At 43.1% G+C, this 15743-nt stretch overlaps 1 protein-coding gene across 13 annotated transcripts in view; it reads left to right on the forward strand.

Moving 5' to 3' along the window:
• IL36G (interleukin 36 gamma) overlaps positions 1-15539 on the forward strand; it is a 111436-nt gene extending 95897 nt beyond the window's left edge. For 7 of the 13 annotated variants that reach the window (XM_025868207.2, XM_025868206.2, XM_025868211.2 and 4 more), the window contains 3 exons: positions 10289-10393; positions 11066-11205; positions 13961-15539. In XM_025868207.2, the coding sequence (XP_025723992.1) occupies positions 10289-10393; positions 11066-11205; positions 13961-14170 (455 nt within the window). In that variant the 3' untranslated portion in view covers positions 14171-15539. Of the gene's footprint in view, positions 1-2816; positions 2953-9755; positions 9824-10288; positions 10394-11065; positions 11206-13960 lie in introns of those variants that run through there. The other 6 variants (XM_025868214.2, XM_025868215.2, XM_025868212.2 and 3 more) reach the window with 2 other exon arrangements.
• The last annotated feature ends 204 nt before the right edge of the window (positions 15540-15743 follow it).

Consider the following 15743-nt stretch of genomic DNA (forward strand, 5'->3'; position numbering starts at 1 on the left):
CTAGAAGGGAAGTCGATGGAGATGCTTCTAAGATGCTGCTTAACATATATGAGAAAAAAGTTCTAGGTGTGGTAGGCAGAAAACCTAACTTGAATTGCTATAGTGGAGGATTCATGGCTTCTTACCCACTTTCCAGACTGAAGGAAGATCACAGACGTGAAAAGCCCTTTGAGGCAAAGGCCAGGTCCCTTTGAAGAATTTTGCATAGTGGTGTGTTACAGACTGAATTGTGTCTCTTCCCTGCCCCCCCTTCACATGTTTAATCTCTAACTCTCAATGTGACTGTGTTTGGAGATGGGGGGCCTTTAAAGGAGCCATTAAGGCTAAATGAGGTCATGATAGTGGGGTCCTAATCTAAATAAAACTGCTGTCTTTATAAGAAGAGGAAGAGACACCAGGGATATGTGTGCACAGAGGAAAGGCCACAAGAGGGCACAGCAAAGAGAGAAGCCTCAGGAGAAACTAAAGCTGCCAAAACCTTGATCTTGGACTTCCAGCCTCCAGAACTGTGGGAAACAAATTTTTGTTCCTTAAGCCACCGTGTGTGTAGTATTTTATTATGGCAGCCCAAGCAGACTAATACAAGGCGACAGGTAAATAGTAGGACTCTTCCCCCAAGCTTTACCCAGAGACACTTGTGGCCATTTATCAGAGGACTGTGTCCTGGGAAGAGAGAAAGACTTTCCAGGGGTTTCAGATATTGGCTCCATACTGATGCTGATCCCCAGAGATGCAAAATGCTGCTATGGTCCATCAAGCCAGGTAGAAGATTATAAAGGTCAGGAGACAGATGGACTTCGGAGTTCAGTCTGTCTGAAGACCCAGCCTTATATTACTTTCTCAGGCTTAGAATCTATCTAATTTAAATCGATAAATTTAGTGATTGGCAACATGCCCATTTTGGGTTCCTTCTCATAAAGTGAGGGTTATTATGGAGAGAATGCAAAGGGGAAGCCCCTAGAATTCTTCTTCACCCCTGCCAAGATAATAAACCCAAAACCAAAAGCAATACTACACACCTGGGGCAATGACTAGAATTAGTGTCATCATCAAAGACTTGAAAGATGCAAGGTTATTAATTTTACATCCCCGTTTAATTTGCCTTTTTGTCAGGTACAAATACTGCATAGGTTGCAGAGAATGCCAGGAGATCATCATAAACTTTAACTTGTAAATCCAGTTGAAGCTGCAGATCTGCATGTACTGTCCTTACTGTCCTTACCCAAGACCTAGTATACAGCTATTCACCTAGAAAATGTTTTTTTTTTTTTAAAAAACCCATATCTATGAGCAAAGATGACCAGAAACAATTTGCCTTCACATGCAAGACTGTGTTGCCTCATGTCTGTATCAACTCTCCAATTCCTTATCATCATAAGTCCTGGGGACCAGGTGTTGGTCCATTACATTGATGACATTATGCTAATTGAATTTGGTAAGCAAGAAATAACAAACACACTAGATGCCTTAGAAAGAGAAATGCTAGTGATATGCATTCAGGGGTGTGCTATATTGGTGAAATTTCCAGTAGTCCGGTAGTCTAGGACATCTCAGAATATCATCTAAAAAGTGATAGACAAATTGTTGGATTTTGTATTTCCCAGCATAGGAAAAAAAAGAAAGGCACAGTGCTTAAGGGGCTTCTTTGGATTTTAGGGTTAGCATTCCTTGTCTGGGCATACTGTTTTGGTCCATGTACCAAATAATCCATAAAGCTGCTAGTTTTGATGGGTCCTAGCGCCAGAAAAGACTATGCCGAATGTCCAGGTTGGGATGTAAGCTTATTTGCCCCATGGGCCTTAAGAATTAACAGACCCACCGGTTCTAGAAGTGTTTGGGGCAGATGGAGGTACTTAATGGAGCTCTTACAAGCCCCAGGTGAAAAATGATAGGGAAAATCCCTGGGGTTTTGGAATAAGGCCATGTCCTCTTCTGCTTTGCTGAAAATCAGCTCCAAAATTGCTATTTGTTTATTACAGGGTCTGAATTCCTAACCATGAGACATGAAATGACTATCCTATTTAAAATCCCCACCATGAGCTTGGAATGACCTGATCTACCAAACCATAAAATTGAACAGGCACAGGAACATTCTATTTTAAAAACAATGGTGTGTAGGAGACCAGGCCCGAGCGTATCTGAAAGGCTAAAGTCAACTTCATAAACTGGTAGCTCAGACTCCCATGATATCTGCTCCTACAGCTTTTCTACCCATTTCTTAATTCATACCAGAGTCTCATGGGGAGATCTAGAATAGAGGAGAAAAAGTGTAGGCCTGATTGGATGTATGCATGGATCTGCTGGCCCCAGCTGGAAATAGATGGCTACTGCCATTTCACTATAACCCCTTCAGGTTGCCTTGAAAAATAATGATGAAGGGAAAATCCTCCTATTGGTCAGAACTTGAGGTAGCATATTTGGTTATTCATTTCATGTTGGAGGAGATCTGTGATACAGATCTACACTAATCCATGGGCCAATGAGTTGGCTAGCTGGGCAGAAACTTGGAAAGAAAAAGGTTAGAAAATTGACTACAAGGAAGTATAGAAAGTGGTATGCAGGTCAACCTCACAGAATGGACACAAAATGGGAAATGTGAAGATATTTATTTTTCAAATGAGTGCCTACCAAAGGGAATCTACTGCAGAGGAGGCTCTCAATAAATGAGAGGTCAAAGTGTCCCAACCTATGGATGTCAATCTTCCCCAGTCACTTGCCTACTCAATGGGTCCATGTACAAAGTGACCATGGTGGCAGATATGGAGATTATGCACGGACTCAGCTGCTTGATTTCCCCTCAACAAGTTTGATCTGGTTACTACCACTGAAGAGTCCTCAAACCATCATCAACAGAGATCAACAGAAAACCACTGATATGGCACCATTTCCTGGTGAAACCAGCCAGCTCCCTGGTGGCAGATTGGTTGTATTGGACTGTTCTGTTATGAAGAGGTCAGTGCTTTTTTATTGTAGAGATTACATATAAATTTTGTGTATTGATTTATCTTCTCAACTCATAGTACTTCTGCCAGCAACACCGTTTGCAGATTTACTGAATGACTTTATCTAAGATGTCCCACATAGCATCACTTCTAACTAAGGGTTATGTTTTTCAGTAAAGGCATTGTGGCAGCAAGTTCACACTTATGTAATAATTCATTGGCTTTACCATGTGCAGCTATCTTGATAGAATAGTGGAATGGTCTTTTGAAGAGTCACGTGTTGTGCCAAGTAGAACACATCACTTTGAGAGAGTGCTGTCTTACTGAAAGTAGTGTATTTCTTAAACCACTGGTTGATAAATGTTGCTGTCTTCCTCATGACGGGAATGCAGAAGTTCAAGAGCCAAAGAGTAGAGTGGGGAAGAACCCCTCTTACTCTTAAACCAAATGGCATACTGTAGGAACTTTTTCTTCTTGTTATGTGACCCTAAGCTCCATGGAAAGGAGGTTCTAGTGCCCAGGAATGAAATGCTTCCACTAGGGAATACAGTCAAGGATCTGAGGAATTGGAAGCTGAGATTGCCCAATAGCCATTAGGCCCCTCGTGTCATTGAATAAACAGGTAGAAAGGAGTCACCTTACTGGTTGGGGTGATTAATACTGATTATTCAGGGAAAACTAGGTGCTGCTACTTGATGGAGGTACACAGGACTGTGTCTGGAACCCAAGGGATTCCCTGGAGAAAGTCTTATTACTCCTCTGCCTGGTAGTTTCAGACAATGGAAAACTTTAGCACCCAAAAAAGAAGAGCACCAAGGACTCAGAGTCTACAGAGACAAAGGCTTGATTTACCCTCAAGGTGAAGAAGAGCATCCTACTTAGGTACTCGTAGAAGGCAAAGGGGAAAATGGGATAGATGTTGGGAGAAGGCAACTATGATTACCAAATTAGACCTTGTGAATAGCTACAGAATCAAGGAGTCTATCAATTGACTGCTTAACTATTTCTTCCTCATTCCTGTCTTTTCCTCTAACTTATATGAGTAACACTGGGAATGGCTTTTAAAAACTTTCATTTGGGAGTATGACCACATTGACCTAACTTGTGATGATTGAGAAGCTGCTGTCTTTTTATATTTCCCTTGGGATAGGAAGCACAGATTTCCAACTCATGGAATAAGAACATGGACCTGAGGGGCAAAAGGCTTAGCCTATGCTGGATGACTTCATCAAGTCTTGATGACTTTTCATTCACTGGAAGGATATTGGAGGGTGGGAAGAGAGTGAGGTCAGGGTATTTATTGCTGGTTACTTCCCTCTGGGGTCACCCCAGGCTGTTTTTCTTGAGGCAGGTCATGGCTTCTATTATGTTACCCTCTCCACAAAGCTCTCTCTCATGGATTCTGGTAACTGTTTCCTCCTCCTGTCCATTCAGGCCTATGAGTAATAAGAGGTGTATCCTACTGTTACTAGCCCTAGGGTTCAGCATTATCTATGCCTTGGCATTTCCCTACACTCTGCCCACATCTTTATAAATAATCCCTTTATTACATTTACCTCAAATTGTCAAATTTTGAATGTGTCATATATTTCTTGTTAGGACCTGACTGGTACAGCATGGCTCTCAAGTTCACCCAAGCAGACTTGAAAGACTTTGATGTGGGAGAGACATTCTCTTTCTTGCAAAAATGTAAATGTCTGAGCATGCAGTTCTTTCTTTTTTTTTTTGTAAAGATTTTATTTGTTTATTTGAGAGAGAGAATGAGAAAGAGAGAGCACAAGAGGGGGGAGCGGGAGAGGGAGAAGCAGACTCCCCGCTGAGCAGGGAGCCCGATGCGGGACTCGATCCTGGGACTCCAGGATCATGACCTGAGCTGAAGGCAATCGCTTAACCAACTGAGCCACCCAGGTGCCCTGAGCATGCAGTTCTGATTCTCACAGAAAATTATCTTACAGATATGAGGAAACCCGGCCTTAAGTACTGAATGTCAGTTCAGAAAAGAATTAACTCAATGCTGATCCTTACTGACATTATGAAATTATCAGATCAGCAGTTCTGATCCTGTGCTGCTTCTGGACTTCCAAGTTTATGATCTAATGAATATTTTGATCACTTTGAATTGGAGTTTTCCAACTTTTGAAGCTGAAAGTAAACTTAACTGATAGATTCTTATAAGGAGAATTGATGAGTCATGGCGTACACACATTTAGATTTTTAATAGCTCCTGCAAATTGGCTTTCCAAAAAGGCTGTGCTGATTCACACATCCATCCATACAGTGAGTGAATCTGTTTCCTTACCACCATTGCCTACCACCTTTTTAATTTGTGCCTTCCTGATGGGTGGAAATGGAATCTCATTGTTGCTTTGATTTGCATTTTGCTAATTACTAGTATGGTTAACTATAATTACTTCTTTTTTTTTAAGATTTTATTTATTTATTTACAGAGAAAGACACAGCGAGAGAGGGAACACACGCAGGGGGAGTGTGAGAGGGAGAAGCAGGCTTCCCGCTGAGCAGGGAGCCTGATGCGGGGCTCGATTCCAGGACCCTTGGGATCATGACCTGAGCCGAAGGCACACACTTAACTGACTGAACCACCCAGGCGCCCCTAACTATAATTACTTCTATTTGTTGGATCTTTATATTTTCTTCTCAGCAAAATGCTTTTTACATCTATTGTTTATTTTTCTATAAAATTACTTGCATTTTTTAAACTAGTAGGAACTACTTAAAAACTTTGAATATTAGGTATTAGCTTGTTAGATGTATTGCAAACATTTTCTTGTAGGCACCTTATCTTACAACTTTCACCCATTGTGTGTTTTGTCCAAAATTCTAAAATTTTGATAATGTTCAATTTATCATCATTTCTTTCATGGCTTTTGTATTTCATGTGATGTGGATTGTTGGACTAAAAGTTCTCTGTCATTGACTCTTTGTCCAGGAATTTCAAACTTTAGGCATTTAACCTAAACTTTTCCTTAAATGTTTTACCACAAGCTGTCTGATGAAGGCTTTAGCTGTTTGCTTTTTATATTTTGGTTGCACATAAGTGTACAATTTGGTCAATAGATGTTTTAAATTTAGAGAAATGTACCTTGATGTTGGTCCTGTATAGTTGGATTCTTTTGTCTTGATGCTTTTAAGCCTTCTATTTATTTCTGCCATTTTGGTGAGGAGTGTGGGGGTTACTTTTGTTAACTTATCTTTCATTTTCACATGAAGGAGAAGAAGCTGTTAAATAGCATGTTGGCCCACAACTGAAAGTCTGGGTTTTCGTGGAAGACCCAGCTTGAGGAAAGATGTGAGGATAGGTCAGCCCACAGGGAAGCAAGTCTTAGACAATGGGCTTGGGCTCCTTAGAGGAGCAGAGGTTTGTGCAAGTTTAACTACATCATCATACCCACATGGGGTAAAGGCAGTCCTACAGAGGTCACCCTGGGAATTTCCTTGGCATCCCATTTTCCCAAATCTACTCAAGTACAAATGGCCCGGGCTGTTCTCTATGGTCTGTGGTGCACATCATGTTGCACCATTATTCAACCAAGGGGAGTGCCAGTTCTCTCCCAGTAGCAATTCCCAGGCCAGACTGCCAGCCCTGCTTGTAGGTAGCCCTTGATAGATGTAAGCTACAATGGCTTTGGTCCTTTTGGGAGCCCCAAGGGAGCTGGTGGGCACTGGAGCAGAAAGCCCTGAATTAGGGAATTGGGAATTACAGATTCTAAGCCCAGTTCTACTATGAATTTGATTCTGTTATTTTTCAACTATGGGGAGCAGATAAGCTCTACTACTTCATGGTTCCTTCTGCTTTATTTGTTGTGAATGTCAGCTTGGCCACATGAATACATTGTTATGGAGATTGTGCATCTATGAACAGGTTCTAGAGAGTCTAGTGGTGGTGAATGACCAAGCCCTCTCCCCCTACCTGGTTTCCATTGATGTTCCCTCCACTTACCAAGATCATGGGCATGTTAAGTGAGCAAAATAGCAGGACTTGATACCAAACAAGCATGGATGATAATATCTTAGAGTTTAAAAATTGGAATCTGCACTTCATGATCCCTTAAAATTATTTCCACATCTAGGATCTTTGGCTTTAAGAGTACTTACTTGAATTCAATTCAAGCCACACTTAATGGTGTGCATAATTTTCATTATTGTATGTGACAATAGAACATTAATAGAATCTGACAAACTGGGTTATGTTTACATAGCAGAATCATATTCCTTTTTATAACCAGCAAAAATATTGATAGTCCTCTCAAATATAGCTAGGGTATCATGTAATCATATTATCCATCCCTTCTACTCTAAGACAAAAGTTCTGGTCCATTTCTCCAGTAGATGGACTCTCTGTTCCTCAATTATCCACCCCAGTGGTTCAGTTCTTCCCTCTTATCACCATCACTCCTATTTTAATTCTCTGGTAGTTATTCACACTAAAGTTTAAATTGGGGACTTCAGAATGGATACTGATTGCTGGCAATTCTGAAAAGTACTGGATGCTCTGAATGTTGGGAAGAGAGGGAAAGGTCAGTGGAATAAGAGGCTGAGGCCGAAGAGGACACATGCCATCATAAGACACAGGTTTTTGCAACCTTCTGGGCATGGAAAATTCAAGCTATATTCAATGGCTTTTGAATCAATGAAAATACAGCTCTCTGGGTTGTGTCCCTTGGGCCCTCTGAGCATCTCTTGGGCTGATGCCTCCTCTCCACATTTGTGGTTCATGCACTGAACAGACTACACTCTCTTTTCAGAGGTCTGAGCAACAGTTTGGCAGAGGGTCCCCTCCAAAGGTCTGGGCATCAGTCCTACAAGATCCTTTGAGCTCATAGCTTCTTTTGTTCCCTCCTGTTTCTTTCCTGTAGTTGTTAATTTCGGGGATACTTCAGCACTTTCTTGTTACTCTTTAGCCTTCTAACATATTTTATAACCAGTTGCCTTTGAAATTCCTTGTGTGGGTTCTGCTTTCCACACTAGATCCTGATTGAAACAGAGACTTAAGGAATTTGGGGGCCAGATGATAGGACCCTTTAGATGCCATTTTGTGGTGAACATCCCAAGAAAGGGGGTATGTTAATTGATACACAATGGAGAGGCTCTTCAGTTGGACAGAGGGGACACAAGAGAGGTGACACTGACTGAGCCTGGCTTTGAACACAAGTGTGTCCGAATTCATTATCACACTCTCTCCTGGGGTAACAGATAAACTGGAAGCCAAAAGTGATAGGATTGAGGCCTCAACAGGGAAGGACCATGTTCCTCCAAGGGCAACAAGGAGATGGGGGTGAAAAGTATGAGAGGTTGAACAAGGAACTTTTCAGGGCTGGGAAGAGGAGCTCATGGAGATGCTTGCCTAAAAGGTTCTGTCTTAGCCCTTCCCTCCCACCCCCCAGCTAGGCGGGTAAATACAAAGTTGTTTCCAGTCTGTTTTTTGAAATTCACCTCAGTCAAGTTAGCTTGTGCAGCAGAAAATTTTTGTGCTTGACCTCAGCAGATGGAGGGTGGGGGTGTAACAAACATGGTACCTCCCACCAAAAATAGTAATAATAGCTGTTACCATTCACTGAGAACCTACAAATGCCCTGCATTACTAGAACAGAGGTGGGGGATAAGTTGGGATCTGGGGCTCAGTTTTTAGGGACATGATTGCTGACTATTTTAGTTCTTAGGCAGTTCTGGAGTCCACTGCATTTTGGGGGCACCAGGGACCAGGCTTGCCTTGATTAAGGGTATGCTGCTCAGTGCCTGTGGCTTCCCAAGGGGGTGGAGGTGCTGAAAGAGTACAGTAAGGGAGCTTTCAGCCTAGTCCTCTTTTCAGGGGTGGCCTGGGTGGTTCAGGCGTAGTTGGATGGCCAGGAATGCCATGTGGACCCTGCCTGAAGTCCACAGCTAATTTTGCAATCACAGGACTCCCTTAGTGGAACTGTAGAGGGCAAGCTTGCCTGCCTCAACAGATGAACTCCTTCTGTGAAGGGCCTGGCATTTCCAGTTATAGCCTGAGTGAAAAGGCAGGAGAACTGAGTTCTGGGGAAGTCCCTCAGTCTCCCCTTGCTGAGAAGCCTGGGGTCTGTCATCAGCTCTGTTTCCCTGTGGGCGTGGCTCGGTGCCTCCTTCTCTGGCAGCTCATGCTGATGCTGTGATTTCTTCATCTGAGTCTCAGGATATTCTGACATATAATTGCCACGCCCCCCCCAAGGTAGGTGGCACCTCCCCCATTGTACAAAATAAACGGCAGTCTCTGTCACAGCCCATCACTGCTCTTGGGAGCTGTTGGAGCTGTGTTTCAGTCCCCTGCACTTTTGATAAAGGTTCTCCAACTTTTCAGCCTTCCCTCTTTTCTGTGCTTTAGGGCTCAGGAAGGGATGGGGCTATGCCAGCCTCTGTGTCTTGTCCAGTGCTTGTCTAGCTGCTTCTCACTTTCTCACTTCCCAGGGAGTTGCTGGGATCCTGGCAGAGCTGGCCTGCCCCCAGGCAGAAGCAGATGTCAATGGGGGAAGGAGGAGGAGACACAGGCATTAGGGGGCTGTGGGTATTTAAGGTCAAAAGTCATGCCTGGCTTAGAACATCTAGGAAGATACTGTCACTGGCTGGATTTTCAGGTGGAGGAAGTTCTGCCTGATGTCTCCTCCCTGTCGGTACCTTGAAGTTTTGTCTCAGGAGGTGGCTCAGATTTTCTGACTAGGGCTTTGTGTCAGGCCAGGCTTCCCAGTTCCTTGTCCAGAATGAGGATCTCAGTAACTAGCATCCTGGAAAGGTCTTGGAAATGTCTCCTGACGCTCATGTCTCCTGTCACTGTCCCCACAGGTGTTGAGACAACCCCACTATGACATGCATTCGAGGAGTCCCTATCTCTGGAGAACCCTTTACAGCAGGTGATGTTGAGATGGGGCTCTGGAGGCCTGGGACACCTGCACTCATACCTGTCTCTTCTGGATCTGCCCCAGCATTTTCTGCCCCTCTTTGTGTATAGCCCTTACCACCCAGTGCTCTCCAGCTTTCCCTGGAGAGAGAGCTTCTACAGGGTGGGGAGTAGTGCTTATTCTCTGCTCTAACTCCAGACCCAGCACCAAGTCAAGCACAGAGTAGTCATCAGAAGGAGTAGCTGGTCTTGACACACATGTCCTATGGGACAGTTTACCCTCTTAGATCATTTGCAGCTCTGGCCCTCCTCACCACAGCCCATAGTTTTCCCAGAAAGAAAGGCTGAGCTGAGGGTCATGTGAATGCTGTCAGTTTTGGTGTGTAAACCCTGGACCTTCCTTCCTGAAGGGCCTAGCGTCTAGCAAAGCGGCCTAATTATAATGGTTCTTCATTATTCTTTTCTATTTATACTGTAGTGAATAAACCTCATACTGGGGAGGTCTCCGACTTGAATCAGCAGGTGTGGATCCTTCAGGGTCAGACCATTGTGACAGTTCCACGGAGTAACAGTGTAACCCCAGGTGAGTGTTCATCCCGTAGCTGCTGCCTTGGAGGCAGGGGAAGGGTCACATTAGTGATGCTGGCACTGGCCTTTTGTGAAAGGGTGGCTTGACAACATGGCCCACCTGGAAGGAGGAGAATTTCACACCTGCCTGGGAAGCCATGTCGGAGAAGTTTGTCTGGAGTAGGATTTAGAAAGCAGAGAGGGTAAAGCATCCTCCTGGGGGGCAGGAGAGAGCTGCTTTCAGTGACTGATGGCCTGTCCCATGGAAGAGGAGTATTTTATTCTGCTTGACTTCAAGGTGTCCTAAAAGGACTAAATGAGTGGGTACAGGAAGGCAGATTTCAATATCACATTAAGCAAAACTTGCTAATGGTCAGAACTCTTCAAGGATCAGAGGGGCTGCTTGGGGTTGGAGCTTCCCACCTCCAGGTGTTTAAGCAGAGGTATGACAATCTCTAGGACAGGGTCTGCCACCTGTTTAACTCTGTATGTTTGCTCCATTTCCTAGGGACGTGACTGGTATGGCATATGAATGAATGAATGAATGAATACAGTAGTTGGCCATTTGGTGGGCCTGGGGTAGCAGGGATGACACTCGAAAGGTTTCTTCCTGCCCTACCTGAAAGATGCTGGCCTTGTCCTGACTTCAAGAAGAAACTGACACCATCTCCCCTCTTACCTTTAATAGTCACTGTCACTGTTGTCCCATGCAAGTATCCAGAGTTGCTTGAGCAAGGAAGAGGAGTTCCCATTTATTTGGGAATAGAGAATCCAGATATGTGTCTGTCTTGTGAGAACATTGAAGGGCAGCCCACGTTGCAACTGAAGGTGAGTATGAAAAATGACATTTTAAAAAAAGCCAATTTCTTTTATAAGATGTTTATTTGGTAGATAATCTAATTTTAGAATTAAAAAAAATTCACCTATTCTTTTTTTTAAGATTTTATTTATTTATTCATGAGAGACAGAGAGAGAGAGAGAGAGAGAGGCAGAGACTGAGGGAGAAGCAGGCTCCCCGTGGAGCAGGGAGCCTGATGTGGGACTTGATCCCAGGAACCTGGGAGCATGATCTGAGCTGAAGGCAGATGCTTAACTGACTAAGCCACTCAGGCACCCAAGAAATATTCTCCTATTCTTAAACATAGTTAATATTCTTGGATATTTTTGAGTAGTGTACATGCAATTGAGTTATCCTGACCCTCACTAGTTGAGGATGTTTGTCCTTCTTGAATTTTGAGGTATTCTCAACCATTGTTTCTTCAAGTATATTCTCTCCTTCATTCTGCCTTAGCTTTCCTTTTGGAATTCCTATGCCTTAGTCATTGGAACTTCTAGATCCCTCTTTAATATCTTGTCTAATTTTCCATACTTTCTATCCTTTCATTGTTTTTGTTTTTTGCTTGTTGCATCCTGGGAGAATTTCTTGATTCCATTTTTGAAGTCATGATTCCATTTTAAGCTCTTCCTATCTGCTAAATCATTCTCCCCTTGCTGTTTTCTGAAATTTCAATCTTTACTCTTATTCCATAAACTTCAGCTCCATAAACTTCTGTTTAATTCAATTCAATTTATCAAATCAGTTCAGCAAATGTGTGAGTTCTTACTGGCCTCTAGCTCTGTTGCGGCCATCTGACGTACATTGGGGCACAGAACGGCAGAGAGCCCTGCCCTCATGGGGCGTGGATTCTAGCAGGAGGAGAAAAATGGTAGACAACAATTATCAGGATGGGTAAGTTGGTGATGTGTGTAAGGGTGTTGTGTCCCCTGGGAGAGCAGGATAAGAGAGGCGGGCAGTGCTAGACCCAGGTGGAGTCGGGCTGCTGTAGAAAATAGTGCAAGCAGGCCTGCTAAGATTTTAACAGACAGTAGAAGGCAGCAAGAGAGTTAGCCAGCTGGGTATCAGGGAGGGCAAGGATTAGCAAAGAAAACAGTGACAGGAGTGAATTAGGGAGGAGGAGTTCGGAGAGATAAAGGCGGATCACAAAGGGCCTTGCTGGCATTTATAAGGACTTTGCCTTTCAATTTGAGTGAAATGGGGAATTATTAGAATGTTTTTAATAGGAGAGTGACATGAATAGACATAGGTTTTAAAATAATTATTTTGGCTGCTAGCTGAAAACAGACTGTGGTGGAGGGCAGGGGTGAGAGTCCTATGCAGAACTTCGACATGATCTATGTGAGATCTGATGGATGAGGGGATAGCAGTGAAGGTAGATAGAAGCCGGTCGGACTCTGAAAATATTTTATTTAAATTGAGGCAACAGGATTTGCTGACAGAGTGAATGTGGAGTGTGGTGAAGGTGGACTGAGAATTACATTTTCAGCTAAGTCCTGTCTAGTAAGCCGCCCTTCTATTGTGGTTTTGTCCTCAGATGGACTGAGAATTGACCACTGCATTCTGCCATGTGTGGGTCCTTAGGGACCTTGGTGACAACAGTATTGCTGCAGTCCTGGAGGTGAAAGCCTGGATGGAGGGGGTTTAAGAGAGGGACAGGAGGGGAAAAATCCGAGACAGGGTATATGGACAACTATTACGGGGAAATTTCTGCAAAAGGAAGCTGGGAACGGTGATAGGCAATCGAAACAGTTATTTTTTAAGGTGGTAGAATGACAGCAAATATGCTAATGGGAATGATGGAGAGAAAGCCAAAATGATGAATTGCTAGAGGAGCAGGCATAAGCTGGGGAGGGCAGATGGGACCTGCAGCCCAGTCCTTCCCAGGCCGGACACTGAAAGGGAGGAGGAGGACGTATTGGAGTTTGAAATGAGAAAGTGTCTTTTTATTTATTAAACACATCTCTATTGAATTTCTCTGTGTTGAGGAATGCAGTGATGAACAAATCTGGCAGTAATGATATGATTGATGGATAAATATACTAAGTTCAGATGGTAATCAGAACTAATGAAGAAAATAACCTGGTAACGAGATAGGGTTCAAATGTGGCTGAATTACAGACTATTCCTGTGTAGTGGCTCTCTGGAGATCTTTAATTTAGTTAGAAATACTTTACTTAAATACATGCTATATAAACATACAAAATGTACTTCTATATGTGACATAGAAGACATTTTCTGATTGCTCTATTTACTTTGTTGTTGTTTTTTGAATGCAAATCCTTTGGTTTGTTAGACCCTCTTGTGTCTTTTTCCTGGCACTGACCTTTCTCACATGCTGGCAGTTGGTCAAAGACTAACACGGAACTTTGGTTAGACGAATGGTGTTTGCAGGGCGGCGGCCCTCACTGCTGCAGCTTTGGTGGGAGAGGTCCTTGGTTTTCTGCTGCAAATCTGCATCTCCTTCCTTTTCCTCCGCTCGGCTTCTTGTGTGAGAAGAGTGCGGTGTTCGAGTGTGCCCACATGTTCATTAACCTGTTCCTTGTGTCATTCCTCCTCTGTCTCTGGATTTGAGGCTGGGGGCTGGGAGGGTGAGATTGTGTGCTCACCCTGCTGCTCCTAGGCCTGTTTTAATAGAGGGATAAGGCTTTCTCGAGCTTTGGAATATTTACTGATTGTGTGCAAGTAACGTTGAAGGACTCAAACAGCCTCTGCTTCTCCTGCGGGGCCTTCTCTGTCATATTTCAGGAGGAGGAGATACTGAATCTGTACAACGAAGTCGAGCCCGTGGAGCCCTTCCTCTTTTACCACTCAAAGAATGGCAGGACCTCCACCTTCGAGTCTGTGGCCTTCCCTGGCTGGTTCATTGCCTCCTCTGACAGAGGCCACCCCATCTTCCTCACTTCGCACCAGGGGGGAGTGTACAATGTTAACTTCAATTTAAATATCAACGCTTGAACTCAGGCTGGAGGGGGCAGCTTGGTCAGAGGTCTTTATGTTAAATTTTCGAGTTCCCAGTGTGATTTCCTCTATATTATCTCAGTGTCATTTCACATCAGTGCTGAGAGGTGGGCAGGAACCTGTTATCACCGCACTTTATGAATGACTTCATGGCAACTGAGGCATAGAATGTGGGCTTAGACATAGGAGGGAAAGGTGATGTAAGGTTCTCTCAGGCTGAAGCTGTTCATCCCACAGCCATCCCCCAGTAAGAGTATGAGTATGTCAGAACCCAAAGACATTAGGGCATTCCCTGGGGGTGGATATGGAGAAGGCTCAGAGCTCATGAATCTTACCCAAGATCGGGTGACTAGTGTGGAACTGATTGTTTTTGTTTTGCTTTGTTTTCTTTCCTATTTGGATTACATATTCCATATAGTTTGTATGTTGCCAGTATGTCTCAAGTTGCATAATGTATCCTTTTAAAAGAACTTTTAAAGATAAATAATTCTTAATAACAGAAGAATTTTGTTTTTTCCTAATTCTAATATGTAAACATAAGGCCAAATATAAACTTCATGTGTTTACACAATAAGAAAGCTAAAACTAAGATATAAAATGAAATAGCAAACATAGTAAACTGAAATTAGCAAGAGTAATTGAATGAGGATAGCTCTGTGGGTGAGCCTGGGACCTGGGCTTAGCTGGGGGGAGGAGGGCCCCTGTCGCTGCTGATAGGCTGGGGAGGAGATAATGCATGTAAAAGAGAACTATTATTTCACTACTTTCTGTACAGTCTCACAGCCTTGATTTCTTTGCCTCTTCTAGACTTTTCCTTTTAGGCATACTCACCATCCACATAATCCCTTTAAAAACTGCAGGAAAGTCCCTTTCTTTGGAACAGAGAGCCTAGCGTTTTCACCAGCCATGCTTCAGATGATGTATTCTGATGAAATTAAATCACTGATTGTGAATATAACTGTAGAAAGATGTAGCTCAGATCTGGTTCTGCATATAATACATTTCTTATTTTCACTCTGATATTACAAATGCAGAAAATTCTATTTGCTTAAATACAATTTCCAAAATAGCATAGCACCAGTAAATTAAATTTTTTTTTTCTACTTTTGGACCATCAGACCACATACTCTACTAGCCAGGCCAGTAAGCAATCAGTAAGCACCGATTTAATGCAAGGTCTCTTGATTCTTTAAAATTTTCTTCTTCAATTACGTATAGTTTTAGCATTGTAGTTTTATAAAAAACATTAAAATGGGCACTGAGCTAATTCTGGGATATTAAATAGAAGACTTGGTTATTGAATATTTATGACTATCCTCACTGCTAATAAATGGTGGCAGTGTCTTACATCTGCCAATTACATTGTTATATTGTCGGTTGTTACATCTGACAGTTGGGATCCAATGACACATTTGCTTGTGACATGATTATGGTCTGAGTGTTACAGCATCTCCAGACTACTACAGGCTGTGTGGTGATTCCATTGTCCCATCTCTTTTCTCTACCACCAAAACTGTTCATGCAGACACTGTGACACTTTGGGTTGTCACTTGGCACAGATTTGAGCCCA

The sequence above is a fragment of the Callorhinus ursinus genome, unplaced genomic scaffold, assembly GCF_003265705.2.
Source record: "Callorhinus ursinus isolate GAN/ISIS: 27379988/994484 unplaced genomic scaffold, GSC_fseal_2.0 scaffold10, whole genome shotgun sequence".
Lineage (NCBI taxonomy): Eukaryota > Metazoa > Chordata > Mammalia > Carnivora > Otariidae > Callorhinus > Callorhinus ursinus.